This window comes from Salarias fasciatus, chromosome 1, assembly GCF_902148845.1.
Source record: "Salarias fasciatus chromosome 1, fSalaFa1.1, whole genome shotgun sequence".
NCBI lineage: Eukaryota > Metazoa > Chordata > Actinopteri > Blenniiformes > Blenniidae > Salarias > Salarias fasciatus.
In genome coordinates, this window is record NC_043745.1 from 37,350,484 (window position 1) to 37,370,420 (window position 19,937).

Below are 19,937 nucleotides of genomic sequence, written 5' to 3' on the forward strand. Positions count from 1 at the left end.
GTTGTTGTCTTCAAAGTGGAGTGTATGTGAGGAAAAAAAAAATCTGTTTTTTCACAAAACCAAATAATATGAAAAATTACAAAATGAAGTAAATTTTCATGAAACCTTCAGGTGCAAAAGTCAGTCAAATGTCCAACAAAATAGTTCCATTCTGCATGTTTTTACCGACTTTCCCCGACAGCGTGGCTGAGAGGCTAATGCTAGTTTGCTAGCGTTCATGGCAGCAGCGCCGATATCTCGGCTCCAGTCTCACTGTCATGTTATGTCTGCCGCTCTTAAGAGGGGAAAAATGTTTTCTTTAAAGGTTTTACAATTCACTTGATTGTTTGGTGGGCTGAATCGGAGCCTCCTGCCTCCCTAAAACACAAGAAACCTTCACTTACATGTCAGTCAGTCTTAACCTTAACCTCAAGTCGTGATAGTATCAAAGAACTGCCTGATCGTCACAGTTTACTGGGAGGAAAAAAGACAAATGCACTGATTATATTTTTCACTACACACGTCCTATGCGATTAAAATCCAAATAAATCCTGCAGGTGTAGTTATAATTTAGCTGAGTGATCCTCCACTCAGTTTTTCTCTGACCTGCTGAAACTCCAGCATCTTCCGACATCGCCCCGCTGTCATCCGAACGGCAATTAGATGATGGAAACGGCGTGTCTGTGCCTTCATCGCTCACTCACCTCCAGGCCATTTGTAAAAGCTGCTGAGACGGTGCAGATGGTGTGAAGCCGCCGGTGTAATTAGCCGTTGCTGTTCGTTAATGTGGCAGCCGATACCTTGTTGTTAATTGTCCCCCAGCCTCCCGCTCGCCGCGGCCCGTCGCACCCCGAGCCGCGGGGGGGGGTGTCGCGCAGTTCGCCTAAAAGCCGCCTCTCTCTGGGTTCCAGGTGCGTCTGTACGAGTGGACGGCCGAGAAGGAGCTGCGCACCGAGTGCAACCACTACAACAACATCATGGCTCTGTACCTGAAGACCAAAGGAGACTTCATCCTGGTCGGGGACCTGATGAGGTCCGTGCTGCTGCTGGCCTACAAACCCATGGAGGGGAACTTCGAGGAGGTGAGGAAGCCTTCCTGAACATGGCAGTGGTCCACTTTCCCCGTCTCAGCCTTTCTGTGTATGGGAGTCTGGAGAAAGACACTGTTGAAGATTTTTTAACGCCTTTAAATGGCTCTTAATACAAGCCATGTATTTTCAGAGAAGTCTTTAAAATTGTGCCATATTTTGACTCTTCTCTGAGCAGTTTACTCTTTTTTTTTGGATTATTCAAGCTGCTCCTAATTAAATATTTCATTTGGCAATTCAGTCTCCAGGAAAAACAAAAAAAAAAAGAAATCCCTCGGTGAAACTAAGTGAAAATTTAGCTGCAGCACTGCTGCACACACTTTCCTTCCAATCCGTTTGTCCTCGCAAACCTTTTTGTTGGGACCACGCGTCTTTTTCTCCTCGGTTTTGATGAGCGGCGAGTTGAAATTGATCGGTTGCTGGTAGATGAGGCGGAGGAAGGGGGAGTCACGCGCCCGGCCGGACGCCTGCTGGGAGGCGCCGCGCTCGTCGCGCACAAGCAGCTTTTCACCTTAAACGGCCTCAGATAGAAAACGCCGCGCTCTACATTCCAATGGCAGCGCGATCGATAGTTTTGCTTTAACAATGGATCAAATGGCGAGTGATACAGAAAATTGCAGGCCGGCTCTGCGGTTAGCGTCGGCTCGGCGGGGGTTTGGAGCATCTTTCATTCTCCCGCGATTGTTTGGGCTCCTTTGTCTGCAGCCCCTCTGTTGTGGCTCATCCACACTGCCTCTCATCAGCAGCGTCTCCAGCTGCTTTCAGCGAGGAGGAGTAAAAAAAACAGCCCCGGAAATCCATCGGCGCGAAGCCGCAAACAGCACTCACAGTTAGCAAGAGCCCCATATTTACCTCGGGATCTGCTGACGGACAGAAGGAGCCGCGGAGGAGTAAAGTGAGGAGGCTCGGCTGGGTCCTGCAGCTTTGTCAAAGGATCCATGAGATACACAGTGTTTACAACACAGTGTTTTCAAACGGTTTGCAGAGTTTTGGCTGTGAAGTTACACAAAATCAACGTAGCTCTTTTTTGAAAAAGGGGGAAAAAACAAGTTTTCGGAAATGTGCAGTACTGCATATGTAAACTAAGATTGCCTTCTGCACATGAATATGTATTTGAAGAGCACATGAATTTACAATTAGATCAATGGACAACAATAGCAATGAAGGAATCCAGATAGCTATATTTAGCTCCAGTCATCCGTCACCCTATGCTTTCCTCAAGTGCCTCGAGATGACTGGGTTGTTTTTGACGCTATAGAAATTAAATGGAATCGGTTTGAATCTTGTGGATCTCACGCTGAGACACATTTCCTCCACACAGGAGATACCCAGCAGACCAAAACCATCCAGGAAGACAGTTTAAGACACTTCGAACTAGTCCACTGACACTGTTTTTACAGCTGTGGTATCTCACAGTTATATACCCAAACATTGCTGTCTGCAAGGTTTCTGAAACAAAAGTTCTAAAAATGTTGCACTTCGCCACTGTAATATCTAAAATATGTCACAACACTGTTAGAATTAGAGACATGTGATGAAAGCACGTTTTTCTCGCACACTGGATTGATACTGCTCTCACATATATATAATGGACAGTTTAGCTCAATTCTGCATGTTGCAAACAATTTTTTTTGTAATTTAAGTGAAAGCAAATCTGACTAATATTGTCTGATTGCATTTGGATTTCATATGATTCCCAGAAATTATGGCTTATTTTAGGAGTTGTGCATATTACTGAAGTGTATACATGCTATAGAAACGAGTTGCAGGTCGCCCACGTTTGAACTTTGCATCCACTTCTTTTTATTTATTTATTTTTTTTAACCATTTGAATAAGTATGCGATCATGTTTTTGTTTGTAAAAGTGAAGAGCGAGCACGTTGTGTGCTTTCATTGTGGTGGCTGTATTTTTTTTGACGTGATGAACTGGAACAGGACAGAACAGGTTTTTTTTCCCACCAAGTGACACAATTCCGAGTTGAAGAAACAATATTAGGCAGCTTTTACTCAACGTCCTCTCCCACTGACTATTTCTGACAGAAGTGTTCATCTAATGTTAATCTAAGAACTGGTTGCCTTCTACTATTTTCTTCTGTTGGCTAAAAGTGAGAAATCGCTGCAGTTTGCAGAAGTTAATTCTGATGAGATTTCATGTGAACATTTTTTGATGTTCAAAGACTTTGAAGCTCATTTCTAACATTGAGACGTCCACATAGTTTAGATTTCCGTCTCTTTAACTGACATAATCAAATAATTTTTAATTCTTCTTAATTATAGCTTCTCATCCTGAAAATCTCAATGAGCTCAAAACAAATAATTTTTTTTTAATATACATTTTATCTTTTTTTCAGGGTTGTTTTCAGATAGATATCTGAATTATCTTCATAAAAATATTAAAATGGACTTTTTTTGATTTTCATGGTCTGACTCGATAATTAACTAACTGAGCGATCAATGTTCTTGTTCTGTCATGCAGCTTTTATCTGCTGCATTTCCTTCCCTTGGAAATGTTTTTCTGTTGTGCCTCAGAATTGAAGAGGAAATAAAAGCTGTTAATTCAGCTGTAATTCAGTGGAAGCTTCAGGGAGCCTCTCGACAAAGGCAGAAGAGCCGCGGGCCGCAGACCCCCGATCGAAGCCAGCGAAGCCAGAACCGAGCGACTGTTGAACCCAGTTGAACCGACAATTAATTAAACAAAACTGCCAACAACAACAGCAGAGGAGGGAGGTCAGCGCAGACCAAGGTGACCTCCCGCGGATCGTCGGCGACGAGGCGAGAAGTGGAGCGTAAAAGTTAATTACAGCCCGTCGGGGTCGAGATGCAACGATTTAGACTTCACGAGAGCCACAAACTGGATTTTTACTGGTCTTCAATACCAATGAGGAGATGAGTGAGAACACGGGAGTCCATTGCGAGTTTATAGTCGTCTCAGCCGGGATCCAAGTATCAGTGTGTGTGTGTATTGGCGCAAATGTGTGTGTCGGTGAACCATTCAGGGTGTAAAACCTGCTTTTCAACTGTTTATTTGAACCGTTTTGGTTCATATCAAAGGAGCAGGCGTGTAGCAAACAGAGTAATGTCACGGATGGCCTGTGGTGGCAGTGTTGAGCAGTACAGCTCTTGTATGATCAGTAAAAGGAACAAAGAAGACGATAGAACCGTGAGCTCTTTGATGGAGTCATACAGTCTTTATTCAATCAATGAACTACTTTAAACTGCACCACCCTCTATTAGACGCACTGCTTAATAATCACACCGTCATAACAGACGCATAACATTTCAAACACATAATTCCCATCAGTAAAAAGAGTGTAAATGGGCCTCAATTCATATTTTGCATTAAGCAGGCAGTTGGAAGAACATTTATGTTTCTATAATGAGATTTCTCACTGCGTGCGTAGATCTGTAAGTGTGTATTAAATTAGAGTGTGTTTAATTAGAACGGTGCAACTTTAATCCAATCTGACTGTGATATGTCTGCTGTGTTGGTGCGGAGATTTGTGGTGCCTTCACCTTCTCCTCATATGGAACATATGGGCAATATTCTTCTCGGGGCTGTAAATTATTCACTTTTTTTTTTTCTTTTTTTTTGTGCTTCTCTTTGCTGTCTGGTTGTTTTCCTGTGATCATAAATACCCTGGAACTAAAGGAGAAACTGTCCTTTTCTCTGCATAAGATGGTATCTGATAATGATGTTAAAAGACTTGTTTTCAGGCAGGTCTGGATGTAACAAATGGATTCCGCTCATCCTAAACGCTGGGTTTTCTTTGCCCTGAGCAGAAACTCGCAGGCTCGCAAAGATACACATCGTTTCATCCTTATTGCTTTTGAAATCTATTTAAAAATCTGCAGAATGTTTGTGTGTTTTCTTTTCGTAACGGGCATCATACAGAACTGCTTCGCGCAGATCAGCAGAGACGCCTGCCAGTCTTCTTCCAGAGGAAATAAAATGCAGGGAGGTGAAGACAGGAGACATTTACAGGTCCTTGTAGGCATGCCCACGTCTCAGCGCACGCACGCAAATTGGATTACCCATGCTCAAATATTTTAATGCGCACGTACAGATGTGTCTGCACAAATCTAAGTCGGCAATCACAAATCTCATTACAGGCACAAGTATCATTACACACAAATCAAGATGCACACCAGTCATTCTGCCGCCGTAATAACCGTATAGTCCACGTTGTTTATCCAGTGAGTCCACACAGTCAGAGGCACAAACACAAACTCAGTATATTTAAACCTCAGGGGTGTTCAAATCGTTTCAGTTCAGCCCAATTTTATCCTGAGTGGGCTGTAAAACAGTGAACCAGCGCCACAATAACCTTCGAATGCAAACGATGAAGTTTTCTTTGTTGTGGCAAAAGTGATGAAAATGTCTGTTTTTCACAAAATAAACAGTTGCTCAAGAAAATTACTTCGATCTCAACATAAAGACGGTTCTGATGCAGAATACAGGCGCCATTTACATGAGGACCTTTCAAGTGAAAATGCATCATGTTTGCATTTTCAGTATCAGAAAAGTTTCGCATTTACACGGCAGCATTTTGAAAACGGTCTCTGTTTACTTGGAAACAGCAGAAACACTGAAAGCGATGTAGCTAGCATGTCAGGCCACGAGTTGATGCTGTTGGTTGTTGCTCGCAGAGAACAGTATGAACAGTGGTGAGTACACCCACATTCTAATGCATGGTTTTGGATTGGCATTGCAGATGACTCTAAAACCACCGAATCCAGACACTCAGGAGACTAACGTGGTTTTTGTCTACCTAGTCCAAAGGAGGACGGCTTACTGCAGTGGTTGTGCACATTTCAGCCATTTACACAGAGCCCAGGCGTTTTCAGATTGCTCCACCTTGGGAGCGGTTATCCAGTAGTTGCATTTTAAGTGTAAAAACACTGTGAAAGTCTTGAAACCGTTGTTGTGTCAATGTGGCCAGAGTGGAAAGGTTCTCTTATAGCCGTTGGATGTTTTTACAAACTCACCTTGACAGCCTGGCTTTGAGGCTAATGCTAGTTAGCTAGCGTTCATGGCAGCATCACCGTGATCTCAGCTGGACTCTGTGTTGTCTGCTGCACTAAAGAAATCTGTTGGGGGGGGGGGAGAAATCTGTTTTCTTTGAAAGTTTTACCCTTCACCTGGTGGTTTGGCCAGATTGGAGCCTCTCATGGCCACTTTTGGCCCACTGGCCTTATGTTTGGTTTACCTGATCCATGTCATATATGTTATTTTTTTTGTGTGTGTGTCCTCGGAGCCATGAGGCTTGTTTCGCTGTGTATTTAGACTCCTGCGCTCGTGGAGCGTCTTCTCTCGTAGATAATGCGGTGTCTTCCTGCGGAGAACAGCCGCCCCGCCATCGACCGGCTTCACGCTGCTCGTTGTTTTCCCTGACAGATCGCTCGTGACTTCAATCCCAACTGGATGAGCGCGGTGGAGATCCTGGACGACGACAACTTCCTGGGCGCGGAGAACGCCTTCAACCTGTTTGTCTGCCAAAAGGACAGGTGAGACAAACAGGAAGTGGAACTGCGTGAGCGACGTGATTACTGCAGGTCTGCAGTCCAGCTGACTGAAAGAGTGTGAATCACCTGTGAAGCAGCGTTCCGTCGTCGCGACGCGGCTTCCTCCGGCACGCCACGTTCGTACATTTGTTTAGAAAACAAAGACACATTACTCTCTTCAGTAATGCCACTGTTAAACCGCTGTTGACTTTGAGGGAAACGGAAGAGGGATGCGATACATTCACGCCGCCGCTCATTATCCACCTAATTCATCAGCTCACACCTCTCAGCGCCTCTGACCTTTGCTTCTGTACGCCGCCTCTCTTCCCGTTGCCTCCTTCACTGTTTCTCACCATTTCATCTGTTACTCCTCTATCATCCTCTGACCTTTCACAACACGTCTGCTTTCTTTGCCTCTCGTGTTTTCCCGTTGCTTAACCGATCGATCTCGCCCCCCCCCCCCAGCCGTTTGTCTTTCTCCTCCATTGTTGCTTTTCTTTCGCCGCCACTTGTTGATTTCAGTGTCACGACTCGTCTTCCTCCCACTTCGCTCTTTGTAATCTCTGCTCCGTGTGCTCGTGTCTCCGCGTGCGGCGTCCAGCGCGGCCACCACGGACGAGGAGCGGCAGCACCTGCAGGAGGTGGGGGTCTTCCACCTCGGGGAGTTCGTCAACGTCTTCTGCCACGGCTCGCTGGTGCTGCAGAACCTGGGCGAGAGCTCCACGCCCACCCAGGGCTCCGTGCTGTTCGGCACGGTTAACGGCATGATCGGTGAGTGTATATACACACACACACACACACACACACACACACACACACACGCAGAACATCATGTCATTCATTCATTGTCTCGAGCTGCCGCACCGTTTTGCAGCAGCATGGAATTCATGTTACACACTGAACAAGTCACCAGAAAGTTGCAGAGCAAACAGACACTTTATTCACATGACATCTAGAATATGTCATTCTAATTAGTGCAGTTAATCAATTAAATGTTTGTTTGCTTTAGGAATCCACACACTTTTTATGAATGAGCATCGCTTTCCCTTTATTATTGAAATCGGTCGTTTCACATTTGCAGCATGATTGCAGACAGCGCTGCAGTCGGCCTGCAGCCGCTGATTCCTTTTGAAGTTGAGTAATCTTCTTGATATTTCAGTCATTCGAGTAATCTGATAATACACACTGTGCAAGGCATTCTTGTTTTTTCCCAAACTTTGGCCACTTTATTTACTTAAACTGATACTCAAGGGGGAAAAAATGCTTTAAGCAAGATGCATAGAAGTATTTTAATAATTCTCGATGGAAATTCTTTAAATCACAGTTAAATTAATTAACCTGTTAGTCACGTTTCCTCAGCGCTCCAGCAGTTGTATAATCATCATATCAAACTTTTTATTCTTTCTCGTGCCTCTGTCTGTCTCCTCTTATTCCTCTTGGACTGAAATCAGGAGTAATGGCCGTGACTCCCTCCCTACGCCACCTTGTGGAATAAAATGGAATCACAAAAGTCTGATTTTCAAGCGAGTTAGCTTTAGAAGAAGATACAGGCGAAAGAGCGTTAGTGACATGGAATGGTGAAACATGTTTGAATGTGGAGTGAGAAAGGACAGAAGCTCAGCGTCGATCTCCAGCAGTCTAAACCGACAGCAGCTTCACTAGAAAATGGTCTGAACCAGGTTGAGCTGTAAGCTTCATTAAATAGGACAGTTTGAAATCTAACACTAAAAGTAAAGACCGCGTCGGCCTCCCAGTCTGAACCTGCGAGCCGGTTCCACACGAGTGGAGCCTTAAAGCTGAAAGCTCTGCCTTCAGCAGGCAGCACTCCGAGTTCTGCTGGGTAATACGACACTAACAGCTCTTTAAGATAGCTCCAGAGAACACTTCAAGCACTGGCACTTAATTGTGAAAACTCTTCATTCGTTTTGTAAAATAACCAGCCGATTGCACAGAAAAACTTCTCTTCCGCCACATTTCCAGTAATCCGCTTCCTGCAATAAGACTTCAGACCAGAGTGCACAGAAATCTGTCAGAAACATTTGTTCTGAACTGAAAAACCGCCCAATTAGTTTCCATTTTGTAATGGAGAGCGACGGTTTCCATGAAGACGCGTGTTCCCATTTCAGATTGTGACGTATCGTCTGCAGATTAAATCCGCCTCGGCCCGGCGCGCCTCCTCCGCTCGTGGGCGTTCGGCGGCGGGAAAGAGCCGGAGCGTCGCAAACGGCGTCGCTTTGAATGGAAACTAATGTTTCCATTTGGGACGAGGCCGAGAAATCACGGCGTTCCACCTCATTACTCTGATCTAAAGCAGATACGTTCAGCCTGGCAGTAACGATGACAGAGATGAAAACAAGGAGCGCGTCGTTTAGACGGAGCGGCGAGTCCTGCCGGAGCATCAAGACACGACGCGCCGCATTATTCCACCTCAACGCTTTCTCCAGAAAGTCTCTGAACAAAGTTCGGCGGCAGAGGAGAAGAGGCGCTGTTGTTCACACGGGGTGGGGTTGAAGTCTGTTGTGAAGCAGGGTGAGCAGCAGCGTGTGATGAAGATAAATGGCGGCGCTGCTGTTTATTGCTCCTCGAGATGCTGTGAGGAATTAGATGTTTCTGCGAAGAAGCTGCTGGGGCACACTAACTATCAAAAACACCAACTTATCTCACACTCACTTTGGTTTAGTTCTCCAGAACCGGTCCGCAGGAGCCTCCAGTCCGGCCCGTCAAAAACAGGAAACAGATTTTTATGTAATGAATATTGAACACGGCACTGAGGCCCAAACCAGGCTCAAAGCCAACCTGCTGCAGACTGTTTTAATTAGAGGAGACGGTTTTTGGACATTCCACTGTATCATTCTCATTGGCTTTATGTTGAGATTACAGTAATTTTCTCTTCTAGTTATTTGGTTTTGGGGGGGAAAATAAGGTTTTTATGGTTTTTCAGTCCGACCCACTGCAGAGGAAGTCGGGCTGCATGAGGCCGGGAGCTGAAATGAGTTCCACACCGCTGCTTTATGACTGTTCTTGTGTAAAATTGAATCGATGACTTTACCGATGGATCCGTCTGACTTCAGAAAAAAATGCCTCCATTCTGATAGGTTTGATATCAAGGTATTTATACGCACTTTGAGGTTCTTTGTTGTCGTTACAGTGATATGAAAGAAAATATGTTGTTGGCCAATATGGTAAAAACAATGAACAGTACACCTCAAGGTTAGAAAAATATATTAAAAATGAAAAACATCAAGTCGTATACACACATGAAAATAGGGAAAAACAAACGATGAGTCAGCTCATCACCAGACAGCATCGGATCTTCTTTGTATTAATCAGCTACCGTCATGACGCAGAGTTCTGAGTTCTCCGGACAAACTTCAGAGAGAAATCAGCTGGAGATTCTTCCTTTCAAACATTTCTTAGAGTGAACCCGAGATTTTGCAGACTTCGGTTTTGCTGCCTCGTAAGGATTGAAATATCTTTCATCCGGTGATGAGAAAGCTTTGGATTTCTAATTGATTAGAATTAATCTTCTCGCTCTTCTGGTAGTAAAAGCGATGACATTTGTATCGAGGGTGTTGAAACCCGACCAAAAAAAAAAAAAAAGGATCAACTTGATGAAATTTGTCAAATTATTAAAAAGTTATTTAACTCTGGTTTTAATTTAACTCAATGCAAAGCCCTGTTGTGCTTCTGCTGTGGAAATTTGTGAGGCAGAGTTGGAGATGTCGGCGTTTATTTAGAATTGCAGCGAATACAAACACGTCAGCATGTGTGAGAGCAAAGCAGCAGCTGTAAGTCTCACACATTCGGTCTTCCTCAGTTTATACAGAAGCAACAATCCCCAGAATAGCATCTGTTGTTGGCCTCGTGGCGTCTGGGGATGTCAAGCAATCAGAGTTTATGAGGCCTCGTTAACTCCTCTGACGTGGGCTCGGTCTGAACCCCCCACCAGCGCCGTGTGCTTAAAGGAACTGGAAATGTAAATCTGACCCTGGAACCTCAATATTCCACATCACCACGCAACTCTAAAAGCCTCATTTTAACTTCAGACAAAGAAAACTGGCACAAAAAGTTTCTCTGTTGATGGGTTCATTTGAAGAGTGACGCAGACTTTTCATCGTCTCTCATTGATGTTTTTCTGTTTCGTCTCTTTTCTATCGGCAAAATGAACTCAAGCTGCACTAATCTAAAAGACCTGAACAGAAATGCTCTGTCTCTTCTGCTTTGGCACCGGCTTCGTCACACAGTGTAGATACTTTCCATGGGAGGAGATTGTTGATCAGATTACGCTCCGTAGTAATATGAGGAGCAGGTAATGAACCCAGGACGGATAGATAAAAGGAGAAGTGACGACAAATCGATGGAAACAAAAAGTTTTAAGGTTTTCAGATTTGGATTTCAGCTTCTTTTTTACAAAGCACCAAACTCGCATTAATAAAAGAGGCTGGAGCTCTGGAAGCGAGATATCGATACCCATCCTGATGAGTAACTTTTTAATGCTGTGTTAGAAGTGTGTTCCTGATAAATGATCCGGTGCAGCGAGTGCAGAGCCACCCGAGCTCGCCTGTCTCCGCTCACACTCGCAGTGTGAGTGTGAGTACACTGTGACTTGACACCGCGACGCTGTCGGTTTCAGCCGGCGTGTTAGCACAACGTGCCGCTTCTGCAAACATGTGGAAGGTGTCTGCCGGTGACGGCGCGTAAACCGTTTCACTCCCGGGTATCTGCTGCAGCAAGACGGCCGATCGGAAATCAATCCGTCAGCGGCGCTTCCTGCATGCAGGTGAAGACAGAGCAGAGCGACGGCGTGACGTTAACCGTGGAGAAAAAAAAAAAAAAAAAAAACACCTCTCCTCAGCCCGTCTCCACGCACCGTGTCTTCCTGTTGTGTTGGGAAACCCAAAACAACAATTGTCTTCGCAAATCAGAAACTGTCCTGCAAATTGATGAGTGTAATTGTCCGTTGTTCTGCTGCCGGCGGCTCGTCCCCAAACACTCTAATGGCTTCATGTGCAGAAACCGGCTCTGCATCACAAATCACTGCCAGTCTTTGTTCCACAAGTTTGCCTGTTTTTTTTTTGTGTGTGTGTGTGTGTGCGCGTGCTGTCAGTTCGAGTGCAGATTACCTCCCCCGGAGCAGCGGAGCAACGCACTCAGTGTCACACAACTTCAATTTTTACTAGCGGGGCGAAGTCGGCGCTCCCACAAAGCTTTGTGATTTACTCCAGAATGGCTCTCCAGATGTCGCCGTTTGGAAACGTCTTTAATTATTCAGCCATCGATATCATGCTATTTCACTCCCGACACAGTCCCGGCATACAAGCATCAAACTTGCATGAGTAGTTTTGAAGTCACACTAATGATCTTTTTATTTATTTATTAGGCAGCGGTTAGGAGTTTTATTGTGACTCCTCGAGCTCGCATCTCCCCTCTCGCTCCTGAGGAATCACAAGTGTTTAGCATCGGTTCCACAGAGATGTAAATCTTTCTTTATGTCTCCAAAACTTCAGCGTTGTGTGTGTATGTGTGTGTGTGTTTTCGTGTGTGTCGCAGGTCTGGTGACGTCCCTCTCCGAGGGCTGGTACAGCCTCCTGCTGGACCTGCAGAACCGCCTCAACAAGGTCATCAAGAGCGTGGGCAAGATCGAGCACAGCTTATATCCTTCTCATCGCCATCTGTCACGGCGGCGGGGGCGACCCGCCCCGGCAGGCGCCTGAAACGCGAGTAACAAGGCGACGTCGGGCGCTTTAATTGGCTTCAAAGGTGCCGCATCGACATTTCCTGCATTCAGCGATTTGTACCTGGCCACTTCACCGTATCAGCTCATTAGACGGGACGCAAAGCCGCCCGTGTGACAAATACCACGCAATTAGGGGAACAACAGAAGATTAACCCATTGAGACCTCTGCACGTGCACGCGTGTGCTTTTCTGCAGATCAATCACCTGTTGTTATTTCAGTGGTATGAAAGCGACTCAGGTGTCACTGAAAATGCAGCTTTTTCAAAACAAGGATCCCGGCGAGGAACTTTTCGAAGCCGCTGTGACTTTGAAACCGGGAAAGGTGAGAAACGTCTTCTGAAACGTAAATAACGTTTTCCTTCAGAGTAGTTTTGCCAATTTAAAATATGCTTAAAATGACCGTAATCCTCCAATTCACTGTGAAACTAACAGTTTGCTCAGTTGGAAGTTGGCTTGGAGGAGAATAAAGACCAGTGCAGTGGTGAATTAACAACCTGTACTGTCGAAGGATCAGAAGTGATTGAACTATTAGGAATTGACTCTACTGTACATCCTGTAAACCAAACTGTTTGGTTTTCCAGAGAGAAGAGAATTCTCGCCACATTTCAAACTGATTTGACAGAAATCACAACAAATTAGTGAAAGTTTTAGTTTTCATGCAGTTGAAAGCCGTGATTTCACTGCGTTGTGAAGTTTGTCTCTTTCACCGTGAAATGATTCCGCTGTATTGTTTCTCTGAAGCTGCAGTTCTTCAGTTGTTTAGAAGAGAAGGCAGCTTTCTTCCCCGAGCCCCCCTTGTCGTCTGGAGAGCCGTTTCTATTAGACTCCCTTCACGTCCTGTTGAATATGCGTGGACGGCGCCGGAGGTGAAAACCTGTGTCGGTTTACCTGAGGAGCGGCCCTCAGGTGATGCAGCAGCAGACTGCTATTGATTTTCCTTGACTCTGCCGCACCTGGAGGTCTTTCCACACGGAGCGTAAGACGGAGCAGGCCACGGGATTCATCGACGGGGACCTGATTGAAAGCTTCTTGGATCTGGGCCGGGCCAAGATGCAGGAGGTCGTCAGCACTCTGCAGGTCAGGGCCTCGCTTCGTTCTCATCCACGCTTACACATGCAGGCAGAGCCTTTCACCTGCACAGGCCTCCACTGGGGCAGGATTTAATAAACGCATCGACCCAGACAAGCTTAACTTATTCAGGACTCTTTTAAGGACACAGCATTGTATATTCCTATAGATCTCTCAAGATTAATAACACTGTCTACAAATGGAGCTGAAATTATTCAACACTGCAGTCCCTCTGTTGCACATCTTTCTTCCCCAGAACTTCAATTAAACATTTATAGTATTTTCTTTCAATCGTCTCACATTGAAGCTGGTTCCTCATCTCTAGAAGCCTTTCTTTATCCCAACTCGCGTCTTGTCAACTAAATTAAAACTGAAACTGAAACCCTCTGAAATCATCACAGAGATGACGGAACAAGACAAGGGTAAATCATGAAAACAAGAGTGCGGGCGCAGCGGAGTGCTTCGTCTCTCCCTCCTGCTTAGTTCAGTTATATTTATATATTATTACAAAATCATTCAATTCAAAACAGTTCACCTTTTCCAGTTTCAGGAGTGAACTTTCTCCCCAGTTTAATGAGGTTAACCAGATCAAATCAGAGACACTCAGAAAAGGACATTTCCTGACAATTTAATAAACTCATAACTCTCAACAACTCATATGAAGTGATGTCAATGCTGCCTCCCTCTCTAATAAAACTGTGATTGTGCAACTGAACAAAGTAGCTCCTAAAATAAAACTTCAGCTTTAGCCACATAAACAAGACGCTCCCCATCGTTATCGCTATGTCGTCATGGAAACACGACGCCCTCGATATCAGAATGCTTTTACTGTTACTCTCAGCATCCGTGGAAGAAAATCTCTTCCCTCGTCGTCGTGGAAACGCAGCGCTTCCCTGATTAAGCTCTGTTATCACTGCTTGTCCACTGACCGGTGATGGATACTTGTTCAGAGAATTAGTTTTTCCAGCTTTTAATTTGTCCAGACATCCAACAGAAGCATCTGTTGAAGAAATAAACCCACTTTGTTTTTTTTGTCTTTGAGCCTTGTTGAACTTTGCGCAGCCCTTTGGACAGTTTTTAAGCTGCTGACTGAGTGGGAGGTTCGGATAACGTTCATCCTAGAACAGGTGGCAGCATCACTTTTGGCAGGAACAGCTTTAATGTTCTCCCTTGAGCCTCTTTTTTTCCCTTTAAACTGAGTTTAAAACATTTAATTTTAGCCCATAAACAAAGGCTGTTCCCTGGTTGCCTTTTAAGAACAGCTGATATAGAGCGACTGAATTATTTGGACGGTGTTTTTATCAGGAGACTCTCCTTGAAAGCCAATATCCTCCTCAAGTTAAAATGAAATATGTTGCATCAGTTGTTCACTTGCTTGTTTTTCTCCCAGCAGAAAACATGAGATAAAATCAAATGCGTACACCTAAATCAGTGAGGATCTGGAAGGTTGACTCACCTTTTTCCTCCATATTCATGAACTGAAATGAGCCTCTTGACTTAGTTCTTGCGGTGGAAAAATCCCGTTGCTCCAGCCAAATTCAAAAAATTGTTCAAACAACTTTTTCTTTTTTTTTAAGTTGTCAGAGAAAACTTCAGTCTGCACCAAGAAACGCTCCAGAATGGAACGAGGTTATTTTGTCCTCGACAGTCACAACGACAGACTGTGAGTTAAGTGGACAGAATAAAGCGGCTCACACGACGCTCAGTGGAAGTCCCAACACTTCAAAAGCTCTGCTGGTCACACACTGATAAAAATGTCCGACTAGTCTACTTGCAAACAAAAAGGCAAGTTTTTTTGCTTAATTTATTTGTTGATCAACCAATATTGCTTTTTGTTTAAACTCCTTTTTTGAACATGAAAATACTCAGTGTTTTGTATTTGGATCCAATATTTCTGCCTTCAGTGTGAGAGGTATCTGTGTAAAGATCCTAACGCGCCACCGCAGTCTGCAGTGTGAGGACAGAAAGTTAAAGCCGCCTCACCGCAGGGAGTTGCCAAAGGTTTGACATTGTTTGCATCAAAAGTGTCTTAAGAGACTATTTGATTTTCAAAAGACTCACCGGTTCATTAATTTTGTTGATTGCGTCCCCGGCTGACGCTGAATGCTTCAGCGAGAACGTTTAATTGGAGTCTGCACACAACGCTGAAGCGAGAGCGGCGGCGGATGTGGAAACTTGCTGATCGCTGTCAAAACAGAGGGAGGATTACTTCAGGTGGAGAAAGTGTCAGGAAGGCCGAAGAGTGGCGGCTCGGCTCGGCTCGGCTCACGGCTTGGTGTGGTTGGGTTTCAGATCGATGACGGCAGCGGCATGAAGCGCGAAGCCACGGTGGACGAGGTGATTAAGATCGTGGAGGAGCTGACGAGGATCCACTAGTCCCGGCCGCCGCCCAGCCCCTCCGGCCGGCGGGGGAGGGGAGCGGAGCGCTGTGGGGAGCTCTTTTTTTTTTTTGCAGATTTGTAAATAGTTATAAATAAACGGCGTGTGCGTGTGGGATCTTCAGCGTCGGGTTGCTCGATACCCTGGCGGCGGCGCTGCATGGCGGGAAAGCTGCAGGCGAAGCACGTGGCACAACCGCTTTAAAACAGCAGAGCGACCAAAGTGGAGACGCTGGTCTGCGTGTGTTTGAGTGTGTGTGTGATTGTGGAATAATGCGTGATCATGAAGAGCAGAACATAAATTTTCCCCAGAAAAAAACCAACGCTCAGGCTGAGGATGATCCGCTCCTTCACTTCCCTCTGTTTCAGTCTGATTTACTCCTTTCAGGTTTGTTATTAAAGTCAGACGCACGCAAACGACGATGAAGAAGATGATAGATTTATAGCTATTTTGTCTTTGTGATGTTTTTTCTTTGTTTATTTGAATAAACTTTGCTTTAGTACAGTTCACACCTGTCTCTGACTCATTTGTATGGGGGAAGGAAAGTTTTGCTGATGAATTGATCAGATTCTGCAGCAGAGGGTTTGATTGTTTTGCTCCAACACTTTGCTCAGGAAGTCGAGCGTCGATTTTTCATGAACTTTGACAACATTTGTTTCTGATCCGTCCGTTTACTGAATGCTCCATCGGAACGGAGCCGCTCCCAGCTGAGTGTGTGTGTGAAGCTGGATCAGCAGCCCGTCTGAGAGCAAACACACACACTAACACCTCTGGTTAACCTCACGTTTCACATGTTCCTGGACCACAGAGGACTCGAACCCACAACATTCTCCCTGTGAGGCCAATGTGCCACCCACTGTTCCAACGTGCAGCCTGATAATTTTAACTGACGTCACATCTTTCAGATTAAATACAATTCAGAGATTAAAAATGAAAATGATTTGTCTGCACACACACACGCGTCCATAAAATTAGCCTGGAGTCCAGAGCTGTGAGAAACATCGATCCTTATCGGGGTTGTACTGATCCGAACAATGAGCGGCCGTTGTTTTTTATCGATGGAGAAAGTAGCAGCTTGTGATTCAGGACATCGATGCCGTTTTGACACAGAGCCAGAAACTGATCCACTCTTCACCCGTTTGCTCAACAGGAGCTTTGAAAGGAGGCATGAATCCTGCTTTAGAAGAACGTGCAGCCACATGTCTGGACTGAAGGACACCAGTAATACAGATTTCCCTCATTGTTCACAATAATAATTAATCTCAGAAAATAAATGCTTTAATTCCACAACAAAGCAACGTTTTAAGAGCTTGAAAGCCTCGAACTGAGAGGGGAAAAACCTGGAAGTTGTGTTCATGTTGTGTTTGTGTCACAGACCAGATCTGCTTTTGGGCGGAGTAAGCGGGAAAAGACTGACGCGTTCAGATGTTTTGAGGTCAAATACAGGCTCCGTTTCATGTGGAAGTGAATCAGGTGTGTGTCTGCGACTGCTGTGGAACCAGGCGGATGGGATTTTCTCCACATCGCACCGACGCCACCAAATCTGCAGCCATCAGGCTCATTTTGTCACATAAATAATGAACAGAGTCGGTGAATGAGAAGCATGGAGGCAGGAGGAAATTCCAGCTCAGAGGTCAGTTGCAGAGGTCACATGACGGCTCAGGAAATATTTAAAGCTTAACATGACATTCTTCCTCGTTTCCCTCCTCTGCCTAAAAAAAACTTCTTATGCGTCAAACGTCGTCGGTTTTTCTGGCTTCACAGTTTGCGCTCGGTTCAGAAGGAACCTGAAGTTTTTTTAAACACAACAAGGACAGGTTTCTGACGGAGGCCATTAGGACTGTAAATATATACATTAAAAAAAACAAACTTGTTTTCCAGTAAAAGTTATTTATCCATATTAACCCTTCATTGGGTAATATTTGGTGAATTTGTGGTTAAAACTGACAAAATCAAAGATAGGAAATTATTCTATAAAAGAGATCTGAGCTCCATGAGAGTTACCGCTCGTGTGTTTAGAGCTTAAAAGGACTTAAGGCAAGATTTGTGAAAAACTACACATGCATTTCCAGTTTATTCAATGCTAATGGGCCGTGAAGCATTAAAAACCTAAAATAACAGGCCAATCCGCGTATCTGTCTGTTGCCTTATACAGGCTGTGTGCCACATAATTGGCTGCAGTTCGGAGTCCGAATTTCCCGCCCAATCGTGGGGATGTGACGTACGAGGGCGTGCCCAAAAGAAACCGGAATTTGGTTGTAACTTTTTATTTCTTACATTTCAAAATAAAACACCACCGTCGCCTTCAAAATAATCTCCATTCGCATTAATGCAGCGCTCCAGCCGTGTTTCCCACTTCACAAATGTGTCGGCAAACCCGTGCGTAATTGTGCCTTTAAAGCTCGTGTCCGGAGTTTCCGTTCGTTTCCAACGTATGTATCATTTTTCAACAGAGCTTAAATGTGTCAGTCTGGTTCGATACTACAATATAATAGTAGCATAAAGCAATATAAACATTTATTTATGAGCCCCGCCTTCGTCTCATAGACCCCCATGTTATCCGAAAAAGCGCTGGTCAGCTTCAGCCAATAGATTTCGAGCTTCCGCCTTGTCCTGCTGTCAATCAAAGTGTGGAGCAGCCAGAGAGCACGGCCGCTCGCCCAGGCAGAGGAGAGTTAGCTACGCAGCAGCCGCCGCGCTTACCTCGGATATATCCACTGTCTGCTGAACATCCACCGTAAACAGCTAAACATGGAGGATGCTGTAGGACTCGGAGACTCTCATTTCAACCCAGTCTCACGGCAATTCGTGCTATGAGTCACGTTAATTAATCTATTGCATCGTGTCCGGGAGCACGACTTGCACAGTTTTTTCGTGTCCCACGTCACTCTTTTTAAACTAATACATTTCAATGAGAGTCGCCTGGCCACGCCCCCCTCGCGATTAAACGAGGCATAAACTGTTGTTTCTTTTATCAAGACACTCAAATAATAGCCAGTTTTACTGTTTTATTGCCCTGTCCACGCTGAAGGTAACTTTAAAGATGTGTGCACCCACATAGCTGAACAGGAACATGCTGGAAACATCGCGATAGTATCCATTCAAATATAAAAGGGGATCACCCGACGGATAATAGCGTGCACAATTAAAGGGGCGTGGCTTGGTCGCTCATGAAAGCAGAGCGAGGGGGAACCTCGAGAGGTTGGATTAAAAAAAAACCTCTCTCTTTCAAAACTCCGGACACGAGCTGCTTTGGGTTTTTTTTTTTTTTTTTTTTTGCACCTCCTTTTCGTCTGCAAACCGCCATCCCTTCAGCTGCTTCTTCAACTTGGGGAACAAGGAAAAGTCACATGGGGCCAGATCCAGCGAATAATTCGGATCGGGGAGGACAGTCATCCCATTCTCCGTCAGAAACTGCACCATTTTGGCAAAGACCCGGCACGGCCCCAGATCCTGGCTTATGATCCTCTGGCAGGGACCCCAGGAGACCCCCGTCAGATCAGCCACCTCTCCAACGCCCCGGCGTCGATCTGCCATCACAGCCGCTTCAATTTCCCCAACAATTTCGGCTGTGCGGTAGGTGGAGGGTCGTCCTGATGTGGGCTGATCCTCAATGGACATCTGGCCCTTCTCAAACCGCCCGAACCACTCATGGACCTGCGGCTTCCACAGAGCATCATCCTTGTAGGCTTGCTGCAACAAGGTGAGTGTTTCTGCTGCTGTTTTTCCAAGCAAAGAAACTAATTATTATTAGTAATTTATGACCAAATTCCGGTTTCTTTTGGGTACACCCTCCTAAATTGACACTGTATGCGCGTTGGCGACAGCTCTGTAACAGGAAGAACATGGCCGCCGTGGACACGGACTCAAACACTGCTGGGATACAAATGGATTCTTCAGCAGCCATGAAACGACCTGCATCCACTCAAATCCCACAAAAAAGTGCCACCACAAAGAAAAAAAGGACTTTATCAGCGTTATCTCGTGAGTCAAAAAAAAAAATATGACCGAAGCCGGACAGGCACCCGAATAAATATTGGATATGCGTTTGATTCATGGAGGGAACTTCAGCTGCATTTGGGAGTGAAAACGGATGCTGACAAAAATCACATAATATGCACTGTGGTCTTGCAGTAAACCACGACGTAGTAAACAGCATGAGCATCCCTGGTGCAGCGCTGTGA

General features: G+C 45.2%; 1 protein-coding gene across 1 annotated transcript in view; it reads left to right on the plus strand.

Moving 5' to 3' along the window:
• The window catches only part of ddb1 (damage-specific DNA binding protein 1), a 60,123-nt gene extending 43,861 nt beyond the window's left edge, over positions 1-16,262 (plus strand). The window contains exons 22-27 of the mRNA XM_030089387.1: positions 891-1,061; positions 6,463-6,572; positions 7,171-7,340; positions 12,120-12,222; positions 13,260-13,383; positions 15,667-16,262. Coding sequence (XP_029945247.1) covers positions 891-1,061; positions 6,463-6,572; positions 7,171-7,340; positions 12,120-12,222; positions 13,260-13,383; positions 15,667-15,750 — 762 coding nt within the window. The 3' untranslated portion in view covers positions 15,751-16,262. The remainder of the gene's footprint in view (positions 1-890; positions 1,062-6,462; positions 6,573-7,170; positions 7,341-12,119; positions 12,223-13,259; positions 13,384-15,666) is intronic.
• The last annotated feature ends 3,675 nt before the right edge of the window (positions 16,263-19,937 follow it).